Source organism: Pyrgilauda ruficollis, unplaced genomic scaffold (assembly GCF_017590135.1).
Source record: "Pyrgilauda ruficollis isolate IOZ18807 unplaced genomic scaffold, ASM1759013v1 scaffold241, whole genome shotgun sequence".
NCBI classification, from domain to species: Eukaryota; Metazoa; Chordata; class Aves; order Passeriformes; family Passeridae; genus Pyrgilauda; species Pyrgilauda ruficollis.
Window position 1 is genome coordinate 37,755 of NW_024523723.1, and position 19,316 is coordinate 57,070.

General features: G+C 49.2%; 2 protein-coding genes across 4 annotated transcripts in view; one reads left to right on the forward strand and one right to left on the reverse strand.

Annotated features, from left to right (window-relative positions):
* The window catches only part of COPG2 (COPI coat complex subunit gamma 2), a 22,774-nt gene extending 12,151 nt beyond the window's left edge, over positions 1 to 10,623 (forward strand). The window contains exons 14-24 of one of the 2 annotated variants that reach the window (XM_041470175.1): positions 215 to 458; positions 1,572 to 1,647; positions 3,585 to 3,688; positions 4,198 to 4,323; positions 4,860 to 4,922; positions 5,292 to 5,431; positions 5,596 to 5,767; positions 7,541 to 7,638; positions 8,682 to 8,820; positions 8,928 to 9,026; positions 10,167 to 10,623. In XM_041470175.1, the coding sequence (XP_041326109.1) occupies positions 215 to 458; positions 1,572 to 1,647; positions 3,585 to 3,688; positions 4,198 to 4,323; positions 4,860 to 4,922; positions 5,292 to 5,431; positions 5,596 to 5,767; positions 7,541 to 7,638; positions 8,682 to 8,820; positions 8,928 to 9,026; positions 10,167 to 10,297 (1,392 nt within the window). In that variant the 3' untranslated portion in view covers positions 10,298 to 10,623. Of the gene's footprint in view, positions 1 to 214; positions 459 to 1,571; positions 1,648 to 2,646; positions 2,723 to 3,584; positions 3,689 to 4,197; positions 4,324 to 4,859; positions 4,923 to 5,291; positions 5,432 to 5,595; positions 5,768 to 7,540; positions 7,639 to 8,681; positions 8,821 to 8,927; positions 9,027 to 10,166 lie in introns of both variants that reach the window. The other variant, XM_041470176.1, reaches the window with a different exon arrangement.
* On the reverse strand, positions 10,523 to 19,222 carry MEST. Of its 2 annotated transcripts, none has more exons than XM_041470178.1 (12): positions 19,163 to 19,222; positions 17,990 to 18,144; positions 17,456 to 17,535; positions 15,581 to 15,658; positions 15,066 to 15,202; positions 14,738 to 14,796; positions 13,896 to 13,936; positions 13,650 to 13,720; positions 12,867 to 12,968; positions 12,197 to 12,273; positions 11,719 to 11,782; positions 10,523 to 11,368 (listed from the first exon to the last, which is right to left on the reverse strand). In XM_041470178.1, exons 2-12 carry the CDS (start codon positions 18,141 to 18,143, stop codon positions 11,251 to 11,253), a joined length of 981 nt encoding a protein of 326 aa, XP_041326112.1. In that variant the 5' UTR covers position 18,144; positions 19,163 to 19,222; the 3' UTR covers positions 10,523 to 11,250. The 2 variants fall into 2 exon arrangements, with proteins under 2 accessions (XP_041326112.1, XP_041326111.1); XM_041470177.1 differs by lacking the exons at positions 17,456 to 17,535; positions 17,990 to 18,144; positions 19,163 to 19,222 and adding exons at positions 16,079 to 16,158; positions 16,613 to 16,767; positions 16,947 to 16,967.
* Positions 19,223 to 19,316: the final 94 nt, after the last annotated feature.

Sequence of the window (19,316 nt, forward strand, 5' to 3'; positions counted from 1 at the left end):
CCCTAAAGCAGTATATTTGAAAAATATAAAAGCTAAAATCCTAATGCTGAGGACACTCACAGGGTTGGGAATGTCCTGTGAGCTCACCCAATGCACTTTTTGCCCCCTAATTTGCACAAATGATTGTTTTCTCCATGGGAAGCAGTCAGTGAAGCATGAAGGAGCTGAGCATGGCTCCAATCCAAGCCTCACTGTCCTGATTTCCCTTTGCCAGGGTGGCTTTGAGTACAAGAGAGCCATTGTGGATTGCATCATCAGCATCATCGAGGAGAACCCTGAGAGCAAGGAGGCAGGGCTGGCTCACCTGTGCGAGTTCATCGAGGACTGCGAGCACACCGTGCTGGCCACCAAGATCCTGCACCTGCTGGGCAAGGAGGGCCCCAGGACCCCCTCCCCCTCCAAGTACATCCGCTTCATCTTCAACAGGGTGGTGCTGGAGAACGAGGCTGTGAGGGCTGGTGAGTGCAGCTCCAGGCCTGCAGTTCTGGCTCCTTGCCTTTTCCTCAGCCTGGGAAGGAAATTCCAGAGAACTGGAGTAAGGTGTCTTGGTTTAGGATAAATCTGGGAAAAACTCCAAAGGGCTTTCTCTAGAAAGCAGATTCAAGTGGTCTCACGTTGTACTGGCCACAAAGATCCTGCACCTGCTGGCCAAGCAAGGCCCCAGGGTGGTGCTGGAGAACGAGGCTGTGAGGGCTGGTGAGTGCAGCTCCAGGCCTGCAGTTCTGGCTCCTTGCTTTTTTGTTAGAATCCAAAATACAAAGAACTCTCAGAACTCTGGGGCTGTAAGCCAAAGCTTAGAATTAAACACAAGATTTGATCTGAGACCTTAGAAAAACTTAAGTACTAGAAGTGAGAATGTGGATTTATAGTTTAGAGCAGAGACATGTTAAACTAAGTAAAGTTTAGAGTTTTAAAGGTTAAGATACAGAAAAAATAAAAGTAGTTACAGAGATAGAGTTTAGAATGCTGTACTGTGTGTGTCAACATAATTAACTAAAAAAGCTTATAGTATAACATAAATCTATAAAATACTTAAAGATTAAGTCAAAAACATAAATATCCTTATTAACAGTGTTTTATTAGTCAATAAATCCTTTAAAATTCTTATAACTAAGGATCTTGTAACCTCCTAAATCATCTACAGCAATATAAACCAAATTCACCCTTCCTACCTGTGTAAAAAAAAATAAAATAAACCACATTATCAAAAACAACTCAAAAATTCCATCTCAAATTCCTTCCAAGGTAAATTATCACACCTTTTTCTCAACCTGGAAATGAAATTTGAGATAACTGTAGTAAGGAGGTGTCCTGGTTTAGGGTAAATTTGGGAGAAAACCTTCAAGGGGCTTTCTCTAGAAAGCAGATTCAAGCAGCCTCTCCCCAGCTGCTTTTCAGAGCTGCTAAGCTGATCTTGATCACAGAACCATTTCCCTGTGGAAATACAGGAATAGTGGAGTCCATATCACTGAAAGGTTTATGGTGTGAAAGTGAAGAGCAGTATAAATTGAAAATTCAGGACTGTGAGAATGAGTTTGTGCTCCTCTGACACCTCCCTGTTGTCTCTGCAGCTGCTGTCAGTGCTTTGGCAAAGTTTGGGGCACAGAATGAGAACCTGCTTCCCAGCATCCTGGTGCTGCTGCAGAGGTGAGTGGGGCTGCCTGGGCCTGGGGTGACACTGCTGGCCTGCAAGCAAGGTCACAGCAGGCTGGGACTGGCACTGAGGCTGGCAGTGCCAGCTGGGGAGTGGGAAAATGCTTCTGCCACCTTTCCTGCCTGGCTGGAGGGAGCAGAGCACTGCTGGAGGAAGGGAGGGATCACATGGAAGTGAAGGATGGGGTTAGCCATGGGAACCTGTGATGGTAATTTGGTCTGAGGACAAGATTTGATCTGAGACCTTAGAAAAACTTAAGTAATAGAAGTGAGAATGTGGATTTATAGTTTAGAGCAGAGACATGTTAAACTAAGTAAAGTTTAGAGTTTTAAAGGTTAAGATACAGAAAAAATAAAAGTAGTTACAGAGATAGAGTTTAGAATGCTGTACTGTGTGTGTCAACATAATTAACTAAAAAAGCTTATAGTATAACATAAATCTATAAAATACTTAAAGATTAAGTCAAAAATATAAATATCCTTATTAACAGTGTTTTATTAGTCAATAAATCCTTTAAAATTCTTATAACTAAGGATCTTGTAACCTCCTAAATCATCTACAGCAATATAAACCAAATTCACCCTTCCTACCTGTGTAAAAAAAAAAAAAAAAATAAACCACATTATCAAAAACAACTCAAAAATCCCATCTCAAATTCCTTCCAAGATAAATTATCACACCTTTTTCTCAACCTGGAAATGAAATTTGAGATAATTGTAGTAAGGAGGTGTCCTGGTTTAGGGTAAATTTGGGAGAAAACCTTCAAGGGCCTTTCTCTAGAAAGCAGATTCAAGCAGCCTCTCCCCAGCTGCTTTTCAGAGCTGCTAAGCTGATCTTGATCACAGAACCATTTCCCTGTGGAAATACAGGAATAGTGGAGTCCATATCACTGAAAGGTTTATGGTGTGAAAGTGAAGAGCAGTATAAATTGAAAATTCAGGACTGTGAGAATGAGTTTGTGCTCCTCTGACACCTCCCTGTTGTCTCTGCAGCTGCTGTCAGTGCTTTGGCAAAGTTTGGGGCACAGAATGAGAACCTGCTTCCCAGCATCCTGGTGCTGCTGCAGAGGTGAGTGGGGCTGCCTGGGCCTGGGGTGACACTGCTGGCCTGCAAGCAAGGTCACAGCAGGCTGGGACTGGCACTGAGGCTGGCAGTGCCAGCTGGGGAGTGGGAAAATGCTTCTGCCACCTTTCCTGCCTGGCTGGAGGGAGCAGAGCACTGCTGGAGGAAGGGAGGGATCACATGGAAGTGAAGGATGGGGTTAGCCATGGGAACCTGTGATGGTAATTTGGTCTGAGGACGTTGCTCAGGGGGTAATAAATCACAGAGTCATTAATTGCTTTGGGTTGGAAGAGCTTAAAACTCAGCCAGTGCCACCCCTGCCATGGCAGGGCTCCTTCCACTGTGCCAGGCTGCTCCAAGCCCCACCAGCCTGGCCTTAGATCTTTTCCAGGGATCCAGGGGTAGCCACAAGTGCCAAGGCCTCCCCATCCTCACAGACAGGAATTTCATGCTCACATCCAACCTAAATCTCTTTCAGTTTGAAGTTGTTCCCCCTTGTCCTGTCAATATCTGCCCATATAAAAAGTCACCCTCCCCCTACAGAGCTTTTCACATGTGAGCATTTCTAACACCCCTTGAAGCAAGAAAATTCCTATCCTGGTCACTCAGGAATAACATTTGTGTTTCCAGAGTTGGGTGTTCCCGTGTCACAGCCTCATGTTTCTTCTTAAGACAAGTGGTGTTAATGATTTAATTGAAATGAAACCAACTCCTGTGTTGTACAAACACATTTTTGCACAATTTGAAAATCCCTGGAGGGAGCTCTGACTGTCGCTGCAGTATCAAAGCCAGTTTTGTCAGTGCCATTTTTAGCTCAGCTCTCTGGTGCCCGTTGGCTGGCTGACCTTGTCCCCTTGTCCCCAAACAGGTGCATGATGGACAGCGACGACGAAGTCAGGGACAGGGCGACGTTCTACTTGAATGTCCTGCAGCAGAGACAGCTGGCCCTGAATGCTGCCTACATTTTTAATGGTCAGTGGGAGAAAGCAGACCACTCAGAGCTCTTAATTCAATTTTTTAATGGCCTTAGCACTTCCCTGCCAAGTGCTCGTGGTGAGAATGGAAGATTTAACAATCTAAACCTGTCCATCCTAGCCCTGGACACTCCCAGGGATCCAGGGACAGCCACTGCTGCTCTGGGAATTCTAAATAATCTAAATCTGGGAAGCATGGTGTGGGAAATGGAGCCAGGAGTATGACCTGGGCTTTCATTTCCTGGTTTTTGCTCCATCTTTTTTTCCAATCCAAAACAAGGATGAGGGGTGGTTATAAAAGCATTTTATGTCTCTGATTGAAACTTCACGTGAGCAGGGGATTTAATTAATCCATGTAAAATTCTTGGGAGTGAACTGTTTAGACTTGGCAACTTTGTGTCATCTTCACAGCAGCTTTTTTTTCTGCTTTGCCTGTTTTGTGTTTCCTGTGGATTAGCAGTGCCTGGGGCACTCAAAACCAAACTTTTCTGCCTTTCTCCTGTGCAGGGCTGACAGTCTCTGTTCCTGGGATGGAGAAGGCCCTGCACCAGTACACACTGGAGCCCTCAGAGAAACCCTTTGACATGAAAACTGTTCCCCTGGCTACAGCCCCCATCTTTGAGCAGAAAGCAGGTAACACCACAGTGATGGCACCGGGCTGAGGCAAGCCTCAGAGCCTTGGGGCTGCTGATCTCATTGGCAGGGACAAATCTGTGCCTCATCAGCATTTATTGGTTCACAGCCTTTGGAAAAAAGCCATTCCAGGAGCTCTCAGTCACTTCTCTGGCTTTCTTCCATGTCCTTGCACAATTCTGGAGCATCTTCACTTAGCACAACCAACTGTGGGATTCTTTTTTTTTCTGCCCTTTCCTCCTTGATTTTTTTTTCTGGCTTTTCTTCTTCAATCTTCAGGGCTAAGGTGTGGTTTAGTCCTCTGTTTTTTTAATATTTTCAATCCAGTATTTCCACACCAAAAAAAAAATGATATTTCAGTGTGTGAGGAGCCAGGCTGGCAGTGGTTTGCAGCAGAATGTGAGAAACATACAGGGAATGTAATAAATATAAGGAAGACAATATAAGGAGTATTTAGTGGAGATTTAATGGCATTTAAACCTCCTGCATGGTTTAGTTGAGACAGAGCACAAAGGCTTTGCTTTTTTTCTCCACAGAGATTGCTCTGGTGACCAGCAAACCTGAGAAAGTGGCTCCTTCACGCCAGGATATATTCCAAGGTAGGAGAGATCAGTGGCTGTCCAGAACTGCAGGAGAGCTGCAGAGGGACTGGGGACAAGGGAGGGACAGGACACAGGGAATGGCTCCCAGTGCCAGAGGGCAGCCATGGATGGGATCTTGGCCATGAGGAATTCCTGGCTGGGCTGGAATTGCCAGAGCAGCTGGGGCTGCCCCTGCATCCCTGCAGTGCCCAAGGCCAGGCTGGACAGGACTTAGAGCAGCCTGGGACACTGGGAGGTGTCCAGGGGGTGGAACTGAATTATCCTCAATGTCCCTTCCAGCCCAAACCATTCTGGGATTCTCTGAAGTGTTGAATGATGGCAGGATCAGAGACTGTCCTTGCTGATCCTCTTTTCCTTCCTGCACAGAACAACTGGCAGCCATCCCAGAGTTTAAGGGCCTGGGTCCCTTGTTCAAATCCTCAGAGCCAGTGCAGCTCACAGAAGAGGAAACAGAGTATTTTGTTCGCTGCATCAAACACGTGTTCCCAGCCCACATCGTTTTCCAGGTGAGAGAACCCATCCCCTTCTCCCAGAGCCCAGCAGGATTTGGCAGAATTGATCCAAATAAAACTTGCTGCATGCCACGGAGGATTTTAGCTGATTTGGTGGGGAGGGAAAAACTCTGGATGAGGAAGTGTTTGAAAATCCTTTTCCCCGTTTGCTGCTGCAGTTTGACTGCACAAACACCTTGAATGATCAGCTCCTGGAGAGAGTGACAGTGCAGATGGAGCCATCAGATGGTTATGATGTGATCTGCTGCATCCCAGCTCCCAGCCTGGCCTACAACCAGCCTGGCATGTGCTACACCCTGGTCAGGATCCCCCAGGATGACCCCACTGCAGGTGAGAAATGGTGCCCCACAAATCCCTCAAATGAAGGTTTTGGGGAATGCCAGGAGTTGGGGGTGTGGGGGTTTGGCTCATCCTGAGGTCCTTGGACTTTTCTGTGTGTGTGTGGTTTTAGTTTGAGCTGGCTGGAAATACTAATTTTGTGTAGTGGTTTTGGTTGGTTAACTTGAGATTTCATTAATTATAAGTTTTTTTGTTAATGTATTAAAACATGTGGTGGGTTTTGGTGTTGGTAAATTATTAATGAATTTATTTTTTGTTGTGAGCTAGGATTAGGAGAAAGGTAAAGTAGGTTTAAAACTTTAAAAGGTATCAAGAAAAATTTATTAACAGTAACTAAAATAAACTAATAAGAACAAAATTTTTATAATGTTTTTTTACATGTACAACTTCTCAGAAGTTCCACAAACTCTCAGTTACACAAAATCTTTCACTTCACTTCCATACATACCTCCCATACAAAACCACCACACTGTGTCTCAAATGCTGCTTTTTAGCAAAATTATTTTTGTAAATAATCATTTAGAAAAATGGTTTTTATAAATAATCATTTAGCAAAATGGTTTTTATAAATAATCATTTAGCAAAATGATTTTTATAAATAATCATTTATCAAAATGGTTTTTATAAATAATCAGTGGTGTTGGAGGATTAAAAATGGGATGTAAGAGAGGATTGCAGAGCATGCAGGTAATGGAAACTTGGATTTATGGCCTGGAATCAATGGAAGGAACTCATTTAAAACCTTGGATGTTTTGTAGTGTTCAAGAACAGAACCACTAAAAGAAAAACACAGGTAGAATAAAAATATTCCTAATTTGAGGCTTTAATGGACTAATTATTTTTTTCCTCTCTTTAGAGAATCAGAAACTACTACAAAATATAGGAATGAGATTTTCTTGGATGTCAAATTTCTCTTTCTTTTCTTATTCTCACATAAACACCACTGGGTTTGCAGTTAATGTCTCAAATGCTGCTTTTTAGCAAACTGGTTTTTATAAATAATCATTTAGCAAAATGATTTTTATAAATAATCATTTATCAAAATGGTTTTTATAAATAATCAGTGGTGTTGGAGGATTAAAAATGGGATGTAAAAGAGGATTGCAGAGCATGCAGGTAATGGAAACTTGGATTTATGGCCTGGAATCAATGGAAGGAACTCATTTAAAACCTTGGATGTTTTGTAGTGTTCAAGAACAGAACCACTAAAAGAAAAACACAGGTAGAATAAAAATATTCCTAATTTGAGGCTTTAATGGACTAATTATTTTTTTCCTCTCTTTAGAGAATCAGAAACTACTACAAAATATAGGAATGAGATTTTCTTGGATGTCAAATTTCTCTTTCTTTTCTTATTCTCACATAAACACCGCTGGGTTTGCAGTTATTTAATGTGATGTATCAGTGGAGTGAATTTTTAAGTTATTTTAATAGCAGGGATGATTAGAAATAATCTGAATTTGCTAAAATGTTGGTTTGGATGATATTCCATTTGTCAGAAATCCTCATGGAATTTTTCCTGGTGGCTGCTGCTGGATTTCATGGCAGCATTTGGAATCAGTGATTTGTTACCCCTGGAACTCTCCTGAGCTCCTCCTTTGGTCTTTATTTTAAAATCAAAGGAAAAAATGATATTAAAGTGCTCTGTCCCAGCCACATCTGTATTCCTGGGGCAAAACTGATAGAATTGCAGTGTCTTTTTGGGAAGAGAGGGCTCCAGCAGAGGAATCTTCCACAATATCCAGGATTTCTGTCTCCTGCCAGTTGCTTGTACCTTCAGCTGCACCATGAAGTTCACGGTGCGGGACTGCGACCCCAGCACGGGGGTGCCAGAGGAGGATGGCTATGAGGATGAGTATGTGGTGAGTCCAGGATCTGCTCCCCATTCCCCACTCTCACTGATTTGGGATAAATGTGACCATTGGGTCAAGTTTCCTCTCAATCCTGAAACCAAGCAATGTGCCTGAAACAGCAAAATGCTGTGAAATGTCATTTTTAGATCCTTCCTCAAAAGTTCATTCCTGTCAAAGTTTTAGTGCCCTGTGGAATGGAATTTGTGGGGACAGAGAAGAGGGAAAGAAGAAATAACTCCCATTGTCTGTTTTCAGAATTGTGCTGTGATCTTTCCACTCCAAACATTTGGGTTTTTGTTAATTAATGATAGGGATACAGTCAGATTTCAGGAAGTATTGGAGAAAATACAGGCTCCTCCTGGAGAGAGCTGGGGGTGCTCACCTGCAGAGGGAAGGATCCAGGGAGAGCTTCCAGCACATTCCAGGGCCTGCAGGGGCTCCAGGAGAGCTGCAGAGGGACTGGGGACAAGGGATGGACAGGACACAGGGAATGGCTCCCAGTGCCAGAGGGCAGCCATGGATGGGATCTTGGCCATGAGGAATTCCTGGCTGGGCTGGAATTGCCAGAGCAGCTGGGGCTGCCCCTGCATCCCTGCAGTGTCCAAGGCCAGGCTGGACACTGGGGCTGGAGCAGCCTGGGATGGTGGCAGGTGTCCCTGCCATGGCAGGGGTGGCACTGGATCATCTTCAAGATCCTTCCAACCCCAACCATCCTGGAATTCCATGGATTCTGAGGAAGTCTCTCCATAGAAGATGCCCAGGAGAGGCTGTAAAGGGCTTTGACCCATCAAGTGATGGCCTCATTTCCTGCTCTCTTTAGTCTCACAGATGTTTTGTGTAAATATTTTTAAGGATTACAGATGAATAAAGAAATACTATTTATTTGTTCATCATAAATACTATTTCCCCTCTTTTTAGAAGCTATCATTATATGGTTCTTCTGGAATTAAAACCAGGCATTGTCTTGGCAAAATGCTGTGGGCTCTTTTTCCCTTTCCAAGGTGAGGATTATTTCCACAACTGGCCTGAAAATTTCTCTTTTTTCCTCCCAGTTGGAAGACTTGGAGGTGACAGTGTCTGATCATCTCCAGAAGGTTCTAAAGCCCAACTTTGCAGCTGCCTGGGAAGAGGTGGGAGATGACTTTGAGAAAGAAGAAACCTTTGCACTCAGCTCCATCAAAACCCTGGATGGTGAGATAATCCCTCATTTATTGATCACCCACCTGCCAGGCTGGGGTTTGATTTAGTGTAATAAATAATTACCTGGAATGATTTTCTTCTTCAATCTCTGAATGCAGAAGCTGTCAATAACATCATCAAGTTCCTGGGCATGCAGCCCTGTGAGAGGTCAGATAAAGTGCCAGAAAACAAAAATTCTCACACCCTCTACTTGGCTGGTAAGTGTTCCTGCTGCTGAATTTCATGTTTTCATGTCTCCACTGATTTTTCTAAATGCAGGGAAATGGTTTAGGAGATCCTGCTCTTACTTTGGGAGGTTTTTTCTCTGTAGAAAGAGGTTTTTTCTCTGAAGTGACCCAGTGTATTGAGTGCAGCTGATCCTAACTTGGAGATCTCTGCCTTGGATGTGCTCAGGCCATGCTTTTGGAATGGGGGAATTCCACCTGTGGGAATGGTGGAGAATCTCTGGCTGGGGAGCTTCCAGAGCAGACAGAATTAAATCCCTTAAAAGCTTGAGCTTGTCTCAGAAGGGTCTGGGAGGGTCTTGTTCTCAAGTTCCTGTTGCTAAAGACACATCCTCAGTTGCCCTGCAGCACCCACAACTTTTCCTAGAATCATGGGATGGTTTAGATGGGAAAAGCCCTCTGAGGTCGTTGGGTCCAACCATTCCCAGCACTGCCAAGGCCACCACTGCCCTCATGTCCCCAAGTGCCACATCTAGGTGGCTTTGAAATCCCTCCAGGAATGGGGACTTCACCCCTGCCCTGGGCAGCTGTGCCAGGGCTGCACAGCCCTTTCCAGGAAGGAATTTCCCCAAAATCCCCCCTGAGCTCCCCTGGCCCAGGCTGAGGCCGTTCCCTCTCCTCCTGTCCCTGTTCCCTGGAGCACAGCCCGACCCCCCCGGCTGTCCCCTCCTGGCAGGGACTTGTGCAGAGCCACAAGGGCCCCCTGAGCCTCCTTTGCTCCAGGCTCAGCCCCTTCCCAGCTCCCTCAGCCTTTCCTGGTTTTCCACACCCTTCCCAGTTCCATTCCCTGGACCCTCTCCAGCCCCTCCAGGTCTCTCCTGTCCAGAGCTGTCCCCAGGATTCCAGGGTGTCCCTCAGGGGACATTATTCTGTGATTCTGTGACAGTCCCTGCCCTGAGGCTGTGCCCACACTGGGGCTGGCACAGCCCAGGTGCCATTGGCCTCTTGCCCACCTGGAAATGTCCAACCACTGTCACCAGCACCCCCAGGGCCTGTCCCAGCTTTCCAACCTGGAGCATTCCATGAGATGTGAGCCACGTGCAGAACCTGCCTGGCTCAGGACTGGATCCCTGAGCCTCTCCAAAGTGACCTCTCCCTGTTGCTTTGTCCCAGGTGTGTACAGAGGTGGCTGTGACGTGCTGGTCAGGTCCAGGCTGGCACTTGGGGACGGTGTGACCATGCAGGTGACAGTCAGGAGCAAGGACGAGGCGTCCGTCGATGTCATCCTGGCTTCCGTGGGCTGAGACTTCCAGCAGTGCAGTTCCTGGAACTGCCCCTTTTTCCTGGCTGTCCTTCTGCATGGCATTTTTATTCCTCAATTTGGGAAATCTTTTCTATGATGTCCATTAGTGGCTGGCTGGTACTGAGCCATTCTTTCCCATGTCCCTTCCCTCGTTGTCACACCATTCCTACCTAACTTAGGACATCTCAACCAGGGAAGATAAAAGATCTGAGAAAACAGAATCAGATTTTTGTCAAAATTGCTTTTTATTAACAGAAAATAAACACTGGTTCAAGTGGTGGAATTCATATGAATTACTGTTAATAAAATAGAATTTTTTTGTTCTAATTCTGTCTGCTCCTGTGCAGGAAAAATATCCCATAATGGCTGTTTATTAAGCAAAAACCCCTTATTCCTAAAGGGATGCCATTAAATTCCCAACATAAGCAGTTGAAAACCACCCCAAATCTCCAAATCTGCACTATTTTTGTGACTGTCTCTTCTTCCACAGAAAAATCAAAGTACAGAGAGAGATTAAACTCCATCTCTTGAGGCAGATTCAATTCTCTGAGCTTTATGTCAGGTAATAACCAAACCCCAGGGCAGCCCTTTCCTGGGTTCAAATTGGGAAAAATCCCATATGGATGGAGGGATTTTGTGAGGGAACTTCTGCCTCTCCCTGCTGATGAAGTGATTGTTTCTTCCCAAGTCAGGGTGATGAAGGAAGTAAGAAATTCTAATTTCATGTTAATTTAAACCTCTGCTGAGTTCAGCTGGGCAAGAAGGGGAGTGCAGGGCTGGAAGAGCTGTCAGAATCCTGCTTTTCCCCTCATTTTTCCAGCTCTCCAAGGGTTTAACTCAATTTGACAGCCCAGGATCAGGGTGTGAGTGTTGGATTTGGGAGAGAAAATCACTATTTTTTCCTGCCCCCAAAGCCTGACTCTAAGCCAAGAGTGAGAATTGAGCTGCAGCAGCTCAGAAGGAGTTGATGAAGTTGAGATACGCATTCAGAAATCCCATGGGATCCTCCAGCTGGGGATAATGGCTGATGTGGTCATCCAGCACGGACACTGTGGACATGGGAAGCACCTTCCTGGTGGAAAAACAAAGCAAGGCTTAAGCACAGGAATTGCTGCACACAGCCAGGATTGTGCCCATTTTTGGGATAAAAAAAGCCTGGAGCAGCTCCATCTGACCCCATCCAAGTGCTGGATTTCCTTCGGGTTACTTTGGAGGAGGAGACTTCCTCAGGAAACAAATCTTCCCTGTGTGGTTTTAAAATGGATCATGACTGAAAATGCAGAACCAATTTCCAAACTGCTCTGACTGAACCACCTGGCTGTGCAGGTGCCAGTGGGAATTAAAAACATCCTCCTTGAGGATGGACTTGAAGGAATAGCCAGGAAAAATATCCCTTGGAATGAAGTCCCATTTTTGGCTTACTTGTAAAGCTGGAGGAACTCTGGGTGTGGATTCACAGGGTCCAGGGGCCCGTAGATGAGATGCACTGCAAGGGGAGCACAGACAGAGCTTTTATATCCATAAATTAATGGATTCATTAATTAGAACATCCCCAAGGAGACCTGCAGGAGTGTTCCCTCCTCACACAAAGCTTGGGAGGCTTCCAGTGGAGCACTGAACAAAACAGCTCTGAATGGGCTTTTGCTGGGCTGCCCTGGGGTCAAGTCCAGCCTCCAACCCCCAAATTTTTCCCTGGTTCAGACTTTTTGGACTTGAAAAGCTCCTCAACTTCCCTGGAGCAGCACTTGGAGAACCAGCTGTGAACCAGGGAACGTTATCTCTGCTGCAAAACTGGGTTTGAGCTCAGGATAACGAGAGGCTGATGAGTGGAAAGGAGCCTGGAAGCGAGGGGGACAATTCCCAAAAATCCCAAGCAGCAAAGGGATGGATTCCTACTCACGTGGGACTGAGGTAGACATCAAAGCCCCAACCCAGCGCTCTCTGTGCTTCTTCCTCTGGTTTATGTACTGCAAAATACTGAAGGAAAAGTTCTTGTTATGCAGTGGATGCTGCCCAGCCTGGAATTTGCTCCTGGGGCTGTGGGCACAATGAGATCCAGGTGGGATCTGCATCTCCTGTGGGAATCCAGCACCACACCATCATCCCTGGGCTCAGGGACTCTGTTCTCCCACTGGGGCAAGGGGAGATAAGGAGCTGAACTCAACCACCAGCACAAGAGCCTTCTAAGAGCCACAAACTGGAATAAACACGTCCTTCCAAAATTGCCAAGCTGAAGATTTGGGATTGGGACTTCTGGGAATGGCCCAGAAGGTTCAAATCCAGAGGTAAATCTCTCCTGGGACAATGCTGGGGGGTCTGCTCAGATACCTGCCACAGATTGAGCTCCGACCCCCCTCCAAATCCAAGACACATCTCAGATCCAACTCCAACCTTGCATCATCCCAGAGAATCCCTACTCCATCACCCCCTCCCCAGGCTCTTTCTTGGGATGTCATGTTGATCCCAGACTCCAAAAGCAGCAGCTGGAAGTTCTGGAGAGGCTGGCTGAGCTCTGGGAACCTCAGAGCAGATGTGACATGCAGCTCATGCAGGAATTCATGCCGAGGTACCTGTCCATGACGAGATTCCCGTCGTTATTGCGCACTGCCGTCCACATATCCCAGAATTCCGCCTGGGAGGGCTGAGTGTAGGGCCCAAAAACTGCCCTGAGCCTGGAAAACAAGGGAATTTGGAGAGACGTGGCAGCAGCTGTGTCAGGGAACCACTCAGAAACTACTCGAGCACTTCCAGTTTCCACTGGAAACTCCAAGTGCCGAGATGTTCCCCAGATGAGTTGGGATAAGTGTTGGATGGCCTCAAAGGGCTTTTTTTGGGGAAAAAATGGGGTTTTAACACTGCTAAAAATATAGAAATTTGATTGTGCAGGGGCTTTGTTGCCTCTGAAATGTGTTATTCCAACACTTGTGGAGAGAAGGATTCCAGTGTCCAGGGAAAAAGTTGTTTGGTTTATTGTTAAACTGATGTGCTTGGCCACTGTGCAGAGGGAATGGTCCAGATGTGAATCCCACCTCTCCAGGGCCAGTGCCAGGGAATCTGCTCCCTGCCAAACCCTGATTTATGGAATCATGGAATGGTTTGGGTTGGAAGGGAATTTAAGGATCGTTCACTCCCGCCCCCTGCCATTGCAGGGACACCTCCCACTATCCCAGGGCGCTCTAACCTGGCCTTGGGCACTTCCAGGCATCCAGGAGCAGCCCCAGCTGCTCTGGGAATTCTATTCCAGGGTCTCCCCACCCTCCCAGCCAAGAATTCCTTCTCGTTCCTGCATTTCCCCTTTCCCACTTGGTTCACATCCTTACGGATTGTGCCCAGCACCCCAAGACCCGACTCACCCTCCGGAGAAGAAGAAGAAGTTCATCAGCCGCAGGAGGAGGGGGGACAGCAACCCCCCATCCTTGAGGAGCTTGGGAAGAAGGGAAAAAGGAGGGAGCACAACTCGGCACGGACACACGGATAAATCCACGGAGAGCTGTTCCCATGATGCCTTGAGTGTGTCCGTGGGGTGTGACAGCAGCTCTCCAAGGGGTGTTTATTTGGGATTTTGGGATTCAGTATGACTGGAGAGGGGAGCAGCTCACCTTCTGGATGAAGCGGGGGTAGTTTGTTTCGGGAAAAATCCCTGGAAGGACAGCAAAGAACGGAGCTGTAAGGCTGGGAGGGTTTTGCTGCACATCTCCCAGGCTGTCCCCGTTCATGGTGCCATGAGAGCGGCCCAGGGAGCCCCAGGATTGCTGCTCCTGGTTAATTACAGCACCTTGATTGCAGTCCTTGGGATGTGGGTGATCGAGATGGGAAAGCCAATCCATCCCATGGGTCCCCATCCCATGGATACCAATCCCATGGGTTCCCATCCCATGGATTCCCATCCAATGGATCCCTATCCAGTGGATCTCCATCTCATGGATCCCATCCTGTGGATCCCCATCCCATGGATCCCCATCCCATAGATTCCCATCCCATGGATACCCATCCCATGCGTTCCCATCTCATGGATCCCAATCCTATGGGTTCCCATCCCATGGATCCCCATCCCATGGATCTCCATCCAATGCATTCCCATCCGGAGATGGGAAAGCCAGTCCATCCCATGCGTTCCCATCCCCTGGATCCCAATCCTATGGGTTCCCATCCCATGGATCCCTATCCAGTGGATCCCCATCTCATGGATCCCCATCCCATGGAACCCCATCCCATGGGTTCCCATCCCCTGGATCCCAATCCTATGGGTTCCCATCCCATGGATCCCTATCCAGTGGAACCCCATCCCATGGATCCCCATCCAATGCATTCCCATCCCATGGAACTCCATCCCATGGGTTCCCATCCTATGGATTCTCATCCCATGGGTTCCCATCCCATGGATCCAAATCCCATGGGTTCCCACCCCATAGATCCCCATCCCACCCTGGACAAACCTTACCTCCGTTGGACAAACAGAGGCTGTTGATCAGGATGCTTCCAGTTTTGTTGTGCTCATACCTGGGGACAGCAGAGAAGAAGGTGAAACACAACCAAACCTCTGCGGGCTCCAAGAAATGACCAAGAAATGCTCAAGAAATTTGAGCAGGAGCTCAAATTGTGTCATTGATCTTCTCCATTTCCTTTGGGAACTGGAGGGGTAGAAGCCTTGGATGTGCCCTGAGACACCTCAGGCACAAGGAAAAGGGAATTCTGCACCACATCTCCCGCTTATCTGCTGGAAATCATCTTGGTTGGAGACAACAAAGGGCAGGAGGGGTGGCAGGGACCTGTGGAGCAGCTCCTGGGCCACCGTGTCCCCGTAGTCGTGGGACAGGAGGTTGATCCGCTGGTGCCGGAGCCCGAGGTGTCGCAGCAGCCCCTCCACGATGGTGGCCTGCTCGAAGATGGAGTAGCCATGGGGCCTCTGCAAAAGTGGGAGAGGGGTCCCAGTGAGAGCCAGCAGGAGCCCACAGATTCCAGAAGAAATGCCCCAAGGGAGGAGTGTGGAAATATGGAATAAGGAAACAGCAGCTTGTGAGCCCAGACTCAGCGGTTGGGGTGTCCTATGATGTCCACAAGGCCATGGGAGCATTGTCCATGCTCCAGAGGGATCAAGGTGCATTTTGGAGTCCCACCAAATGCATCCACCACAAACCTTCCCTATCCCTTCCACTGTTGTAATGGTTTATCTCTTTTCCAAATGGGAGGAGAAAAAATAATTTTTCTCCTGGATGGCAAAAAATAATTTTCCGGAGTGCTGGGCTGAAAACAACCATGAAAATCCTCATGCCAGGGTACTCACAGGCTTGTCACTGAATCCAAATCCAAGGAAATCCAGGGCAATCACCCGGTGGAAGCGCTGGGTCAGCCCTTCCCAGATCTGGGAAGAGGAGAAATGCATTGAAAAAGCATCCAGTGGGAGCAGAGGATGGAAACATCTACAGGGATCAGCAGCCGTGGATGGATGTGCTCCTCCCCACCACCCCAGAGAACATTGCAGCTCCAAGAGAACATTGCAGCTCCAAGAAAACAGCAGCAGGTCAAAATTCCCCAATAAACAGCCACACCATCCCCCAAAAAAGCCAAGGAATTGTTGTGGCTGTTTTCCTGGACTGTGGGATATGGAAAGAGCTTGGATTTCACACTGGGAGAGGAACAAGGTGATATCCTGGAGCATGGTGGTACCTCCAGCAGGAACCAGGAATTCTCCTCTGGAGCATGGCCCACCCCTGCTGTGCTGCCTGCTCATCCCCAGGAGCTGAAAATCCTGGGATTTGCTGTCAGCTTCCAGCCCCCTCACCTTGCTCCAGTCGTAGCTGGACGTTGGGAAGCCGTGCAGGAGCACCACGACGTCCGAGCTGCCGACGGCGCCGCTGGAATCTGTGAGGAGAACGGGACACCCCGGAGTCAGCTCTTCCCAAAATTCCTCCCTTCTAGGATGGGAATTACTCATCCCACTGGGAATCCACCTCTCCCTCTGCTCCCCAAAACCTAGGATGGATTTGAGTCCCACCACAGCTTTCCTTCAGAAACCTCACCGGCCAATCCAGGGATTGATTTCAAACTGATTGATTTTAAATCAATTGATAAAGGGATTTAATTAGCCCAAATTAATTCCAGCAGCCTCTGTGCTGCTGCAAAAAGGGTTTCCAGTGTCTTTTCCATGTTGGCATCCATGGGAGGATCTTGGGATCCTTCCCACCAAGGAACAAGAACCAACTTTCCCCAGTGAAATGTTCTGACCCATCCCTGGTGGATCCAGGAGGGATTTGTCACCACCTGGCCCAGGTTTAGGAACGTCCCCATGGCCACGAGGGATGGGTGGCTCTGTCACCTCTGTAGAAGATGTTCAGGTCCTTGTAGGTGAAGAAGCTCCCGGAGGATTTCCAGGAGCGGAGCGCCGGGGAAAGCTGTGGGGGTGGGATGTGCAGGTACACGGCGAGGAGGGGCACGCCCAGCAGCCCCACCTGCAGCCACCACTCCTTCATCCTGGGGGACACCGCGGGACACCGGGGTCACCCCGAGCTCCGCACTGAGCTCCCTGGGTCCCCATAAACCACCTCCACATCCCCAAAACTCCCCCTTTCCTATAACCCCTTTCCATCTCCCCAAACTCCCCCATTCCCAGAACCCCTTTCCATCTCCCCAAACTCCCCCATTCCCAGAACCTGCATGTCCCCAGGGTGGCAGATCCAGCAAATGTTTGGGGTCTGAGAGGGAAGGTCAGTCTCATTTGGGGTCTGAGGGGGACTGTGGGGCCATTTGGGGTTTGAGGGGGAACAAAGGTCCACTGTGGGGTCTGAGGGGGTCTGTGGGGTCATTGGGAGGCTGTGGATCCATAAGGGGTCTGAAGGGGGGCTGTGGACTCATGGGGTTCTGAGAAGGGGCATGACCCCACTAAGAGTCCACGGGGGGCTGTGGGGACATTGGGGGTACTGGAGGGGCCATGGGCTCATTGGGGGGGCTTCAGTGGGGCCTGNTTTCCTGGACTGTGGGATGTGGAAAGAGCTTGGATTTCACACTGGGAGAGGAACAAGGTGATATCCTGGAGCATGGTGGTACCTCCAGCAGGAACCAGGAATTCTCCTCTGGAGCATGGCCCACCCCTGCTGTGCTGCCTGCTCATCCCCAGGAGCTGAAAATCCTGGGATTTGCTGTCAGCTTCCAGCCCCCTCACCTTGCTCCAGTCGTAGCTGGACGTTGGGAAGCCGTGCAGGAGCACCACGACGTCCGAGCTGCCGACGGCGCCGCTGGAATCTGTGAGGAGAACGGGACACCCCGGAGTCAGCTCTTCCCAAAATTCCTCCCTTCTAGGATGGGAATTACTCATCCCACTGGGAATCCACCTCTCCCTCTGCTCCCCAAAACCTAGGATGGGTTTGAGTCCCACCACAGCTTTCCTTCAGAAACCTCACCGGCCAATCCAGGGATTGATTTCAAACTGATTGATTTTAAATCAATTGATAAAGGGATTTAATTAGCCCAAATTAATTCCAGCAGCCTCTGTGCTGCTGCAAAAAGGGTTTCCAGTGTCTTTTCCATGTTGGCATCCATGGGAGGATCTTGGGATCCTTCCCACCAAGGAACAAGAACCAACTTTCCCCAGTGAAATGTTCTGACCCATCCCTGGTGGATCCAGGAGGGATTTGTCACCACCTGGCCCAGGTTTAGGAACGTCCCCATGGCCACGAGGGATGGGTGGCTCTGTCACCTCTGTAGAAGATGTTCAGGTCCTTGTAGGTGAAGAAGCTCCCGGAGGATTTCCAGGAGCGGAGCGCCGGGGAAAGCTGTGGGGGTGGGATGTGCAGGTACACGGCGAGGAGGGGCACGCCCAGCAGCCCCACCTGCAGCCACCACTCCTTCATCCTGGGGGACACCGCGGGACACCGGGGTCACCCCGAGCTCTGCACTCCCACTGAGCTCCCCACCACCTCCACATCCCCAAAACTCCCCCTTTCCTATAACCCCTTTCCATCTCCCCAAACTCCCCCATTCCCAGAACCCCTTTCCATCTCCCCAAAACTCTCCCATTCCTATAACCCACCTCCATGTCCCCAAAACTCCGCCTTTCCCATAACCCCTTTCCATCTCCCCAAAACTCCCCTGTGAACCACAACACTCCCCCATTCCCAGAACCCCCATGTCTTCAAAACTCCCCCATTCCCATAATCTGCATGTCCCAAATCTACCCCATTCCCAGAACCCCTTTCCATCCTCCCAAAACTCTCCCATTCCCAGAACCCCTTTCCATCTCCCCAAACTCCCCCATTCCCAGAACCTGCATGTCCCCAAATCTACCCCATTCCCAGAACCCCTTTCCATCTCCCCAAACTCCCCCATTCCCAGAACCTGCATGTCCCCAAATCTACCCCATTCCCAGAACCCCTTTCCATCTCCCCAAACTCCCCCATTCCCAGAACCCCTTTCCTGTCCCCAAACTCTCCCATTCCCAGAACCTGCATGTCCCCAGGGTGGCAGATCCAGCAAATGTTTGGGGTCTGAGAGGGAAGGTCAGTCTCATTTGGGGTCTGAGGGGGATTGTGGGGCCATTTGGGGTTTGAGGGGGAACAAGGGTCCACTGTGGGGTCTGAGGGGGTCTGTGGGGTCATTGGGAGGCTGTGGATCCATAAGGGGTCTGAAGGGGGGCTGTGGACTCATGGGGTTCTGAGAAGGGGCATGACCCCACTAAGAGTCCACGGGGGGCTGTGGGGACATTGGGGGTACTGGAGGGGCCATGGGCTCATTGGGGGGGCTTCAGTGGGGCCNCCCCCCCCTCCCCTCAGGCCACGCCCCCTCCCTGAGCGCGGGACGGGCGGGGCGGAGCCTCCGCGCGCGCTCCCGACGGGGCGGGGCGTGGCCGCGGCCGCGCGCGCGCCGCTCTCACCTGCTCTCAGGTGCTGCCGCGGGCGCGCGCCGCCATCGCGCTCTCCCGGCGGGGCGTGGCTCGGCCGGGGAGGCGTGGCCTCCTCCCCCGCGCACGCGCAGTTTCCTCCTTCCCCCTTCCCCGCCGCTTCCCTCCCGCCGCGTCCCTCCCGTTG

Coding starts and splice junctions, on each gene's coding strand:
- MEST (XM_041470178.1), bottom strand. CDS start 18,143: ATGAAGGAGTGGTGGCTGCAGGTGGGGCTGCTGGGCGTGCCCCTCCTC. Junction 13,721..13,895: donor ACCCCCGCTTCATCCAGAAG/GTGAGCTGCTCC, acceptor CTTCTTCCCAAG/CTCCTCAAGGATGGGGGGTT. Junction 12,274..12,866: donor GGGAATCTCGTCATGGACAG/GTACCTCGGCAT, acceptor CTTTTCCTTCAG/TATTTTGCAGTACATAAACC.